The sequence below is a fragment of the Rhincodon typus genome, chromosome 3 (assembly GCF_021869965.1).
Source record: "Rhincodon typus isolate 14 chromosome 3, sRhiTyp1.1, whole genome shotgun sequence".
Taxonomy (NCBI): Eukaryota; Metazoa; Chordata; class Chondrichthyes; order Orectolobiformes; family Rhincodontidae; genus Rhincodon; species Rhincodon typus.
The window spans coordinates 30,287,193-30,291,429 of NC_063334.1; the positions used below are offsets into that span (position 1 = coordinate 30,287,193).

The 4,237-nt window shown below is 40.2% G+C and overlaps 1 protein-coding gene across 1 annotated transcript in view; it reads left to right on the forward strand.

The window, feature by feature from the left end:
- The first annotated feature begins 3,271 nt into the window (after nt 1-3,271).
- LOC109917177 (hydroxysteroid dehydrogenase-like protein 2) overlaps nt 3,272-4,237 on the forward strand; it is an 18,755-nt gene continuing 17,789 nt past the window's right edge. Inside the window, exons 1-2 of the mRNA XM_048620191.1 lie at nt 3,272-3,410; nt 3,953-4,051. Of these exons, the coding sequence (XP_048476148.1) occupies nt 3,272-3,410; nt 3,953-4,051 (238 nt within the window). The remainder of the gene's footprint in view (nt 3,411-3,952; nt 4,052-4,237) is intronic.

The following is a 4,237-nucleotide window of genomic DNA, read 5'->3' on the forward strand; positions in this document are numbered from 1 at the left end:
TGAGCAGAAACACCAGAGCTGAGCATGATGCTGTAGATAGACTGTGTGCAGGTCTCATCAAAGGCTACTGTAACGTTTCCTGAAGCTGACTTTTCCACTTTGTTGCTGTTATTTTTCACAGTCACTGTCCTCCTCTGTCTGTGAAGCACCTTTGAACATCATAGGAGTGTTAAAGGTGCTATATAAATGCGCACCTTAATTTAATCTTTTCTAATTTATTACTATGATTCTGTACTTTTGATGATCTGTAATGCTGGACTTTTTATTTCTGTTGCACAGTGGCTCAGTGGTTAGCACTGCTACCTCACAGCACTAGGGACCCGGGTTTGATTCCACCCTTGGGGAATTGTCTGTGTGGAGTTTGCACATGCTCCCTGTGCCTGCGTGGGTTTCCTCCGGGTGCTCCAGTTTCCTCCCACAATCCAAAAATGTGCAGGCGAGGTGGATTAGCCATGGAAAATTGCCCATAGTGTTGAGGGATATGTAGATTAGGTAGGTTGGGATGGGTCTGGGTGGGATGCTCTAAGGGTCGGTGTGGACTTGTTGGGCCGAAGGGCCTGTTTCCCCACTGTAGGGAATCTATGAAAAAAGAATTTGTACACAAGAATCTGTACCTAGGTATGTTTGTACCTCAGATGGTGCCGTAAGTGGCAACTGATAAACTTTTCACTGTACTCATGTGAGTACATGTGACATTAAAGCTAATTCAATTCGATTCAGTGCTCATTGACTTTTGGCAGTTTCACTGCTGCTTTTTGAAGTCTAAGATAATTACGGAAACAATATTTAGGATTGAATTCGTAACATCATTGGATCTTCAAGAATTTGAAATGTTTCCAGTTACAAGCGTGACAGAAAGTAACCCTCGTAATACCATCAACATCTCCTGTGCCAGTCAACTGCTGGTCTCACAAATAAAGGCGTTCACTCTAATCACATGTTATTCCTGAGGGAGCTTATGACTTCATTAAAAACACTTTTTATTGAACACAGCATTCTGAAAACACTTCAGCCCTCACTGATGTGTGACATTTTGTTTTTTTTTTGTTGGTGAACAGAAGAGAGGATTCTCTAAACATTTATAGCTTCAGGAAAAAAGACTCTAATTTATATTCTGAGTTCTGACCCGAAACGTTAACTCTGCATTTTTTCCACAGATTCTGCCAGACCTCCTGAGCTTTTCCAGCAATTTCTGTTTTTTTTCCTAATTTATATTGCACTTTTCACCCGTCACTTTGCAGCCAATTCTAAATGCTTTGCAGCCTGTGAAAAACCTGTTGAAATGTAGTCACTGTTGTCATGAAGGAAACATAGCAGCCAATTTGCACACAAGATCCCACAAACCACAATGTACGAGCGACTTGACACATTATTTTTTGTGTGATGCTGATTGAAGTATAAATGTTGACCAGGATCCTGGTAAAATGCCTCTGATTATATTTGAAGTAGCATTATTTGATATTTTACATTGACCTGACCAAGCAGATGGGGCCAAAAGACAGCACCTCTTGTAAGTGCAATGCCTCCTTAGCACTGCACTGGAGTGTCAGCTGGATTTTAAGTTCAAAGCCCTGGAGTGAGACTTGAATCCTGGACCTTGTAATTCAGAGACATATGATTATCAACCAACCCACAGCTGACACTGCCAAGAGGAAATGCAAGCAGGAAGAAATAATTAAATGAATGCAAATTGATTATTTCTTAAAGAATAATAATGGAAAGCAGTTGCTATTTTAGCTGTAGTGCTGGTAATGGAACTGACTGACTCTTTGTATATCCCATGTAATTTTAGCATGTTTTTTATTGTAGGAAGAACATTTTTCAGAATTTAAAGACCTTCACTGTTGAATGAAAATGAAAACTTGCTCATGATAGTACTCCAGGAGTAGCCTTTGTTGAATCCTACCTAGTTTTTTTAATGAATTCTAAAGGTTGAATGATTATTGTTTTAATAACTCAAATTTGAGATTCAGCATAATATAAATACTGGCTTGATGTGACTATATGGCCTTGCATCGATTTGAAACTTTGAATGAATAATTGGCGGTCTTAGCCAACCATCTTCTTTATTTATACTTCAACAAAGGCCCATTTGTCATTGTATCGCAGAGTGGTATGGTGCAAATGGAGTCCAGTTGGCCCATCATCCATTTTCCATCTGTCCAGTTGAGCTATCAGGTTTCTGTTTGGAAGCTACAAGTGAGTCTGCTTTCACTGCCCTTACAGGGAGAGAGTTACAGAATGCAGTCGTGTGAATATTTTAAAAGCAACATTCATTTGCTGTAAAGTGCTTTGGGCATTCTGAGATTGTGAATGGTACTCCACAAATGCAAACTAAAGGGAATACAGTATGTGCTGATTGGCTAATACTGTAAAAATAATTTATTGTAAAATTGGATGTGAATTAGCTCCACAGCAGCTGGTATCCTGTCACCAAGTCACCCTTTATTTATACTTAGAGGCCTTGACACTGATTCAGCTCTCACAGCGCTAACTCTCGGAGCAAACAGAACCTCTGACACCCCTGTTCTTATCTGTCAGTCACGGCTCCCTGATTGGACCAGGTTAACAGCGCCAGTCAGGGAACTGGTATTCTATGAGGTCCACCTAGCTGACTTCATTACAATCGCTACAATGTTTACATCATGTCTGTTTTAAAAGCTGTGCATTTGTGTATTTGCACATCTTTTGAAAGACCAGTATGTTCTTTCTTGAGAAAGGATGTATTGGCACTGGAGGGGGTGCAAAGGAGGTTCACTAGGTTGATTCCGGAGTTGAGGGGTTTGGCTTATGAGGAGAGACTGAGTAGGTTGGGATTATATTCATTGGAATTCAGAAGATTGAGGGGGGATCTTATAGAAACATATAAAATTATGAAGGGAATAGATAAGATAGAAGTAGAGAGGATGTTTCCACTGGCAGGTGAAGCTAGGACAAGAGGGCATAGCCTCAAGATTAGAGGGAGCAGATTTAGGACTGAATTGTGAAGGAATTTCTTCACCCAGAGGGTTGTTAATCTATGGAATTCCTTGCCCAGTGAAGTAGTTGACGCGACTTCAGTAAATGTTTTTAAAAAAAAGGTAGATTTTTTTTGAACAATGAAGGAATTAAGGGATATGGTGAGAACGCGGGTAGGTGGATCTGAGTCCACGAAAAGATCAGCCATGATCTTATTGAATGGCGGAGCAGGCTCGAAGGGCCAGACGGCCTACTCCTGCTCCTAGTTCTTATGTCCTTCATTTAAAGTTTGATATGTTTAATTTTGCATTGCATGTTACTTCATTTTCTGTCTCTATCTTTTCTCAGGTCAAAATTGTGTATTCCTTATTTGAAAAAGAGTCAGAATGGCCACATTCTGAACCTGAGTCCTCCTCTCAACATGAATCCAGTCTGGTTCAAGAACCACTGTGGTGAGCATGGGCACCGTATATGTGTAATTCTTATGGACTGAAGAAGCTGGGCTATTTTCCTTAGAGCAGAGCTGCTAAAGTGGAGATTTGATAAATACATTGAAAATCATGAAGGGTTTTGATAGAGCAACTATAGGGAAATTGTTGCCAGAGGCAGAAGGGTCAATAACCAATACAGATGGATTTGAAGTAATTTGTTAGAAATGGACACTGGTTAGATGAGAATTTTATTTTGCCACACTTGATGTTCTGGGACATGTTGCCAGAGAGGATGGTGGAAGCAGATTTAAGAGCAACTTGCTAAAGGGAATTGCATAAATATTTGAAGAGGAAAATAATGCAGGGCTATGGGGAATGAGCAGAAGACAATGACACAACAAGCTGTATGTCCTTTTTCTGTGATTTTCTCAGTCTTTAGTCGCAGAGGTAATGCTGGAGGAATTTTCTTCATGAAGCTATATGCAGATCACGTACCTTCTCTGTCGAGTACATGGGGGCAGAAGATGATGCAAATGAGCTAATGTGTTCTTTCATTCCCTCAGCCTACACCATGGCTAAATACGGGATGTCAATGTGTGTCCTGGGAATGGCTGAGGAATTCAAAGGTGAAATTGCAGTTAATGCTTTATGGCCAAAAACTGGTAAGAGCGATTTAAATGTTATTTTTTTCTTGATAATAACACATCATACTGTTTGTGTACCTGGTGCAGATATGATGGGATATTTGGATGTTTTTTCTGAAGCTGTTTGTTTCTTTTCCCTTCCTGAAGGTATCAACTATTTGCTGCATTAGTGTTCATGGGTATCCGGTCCTGTACCTTCCCTCA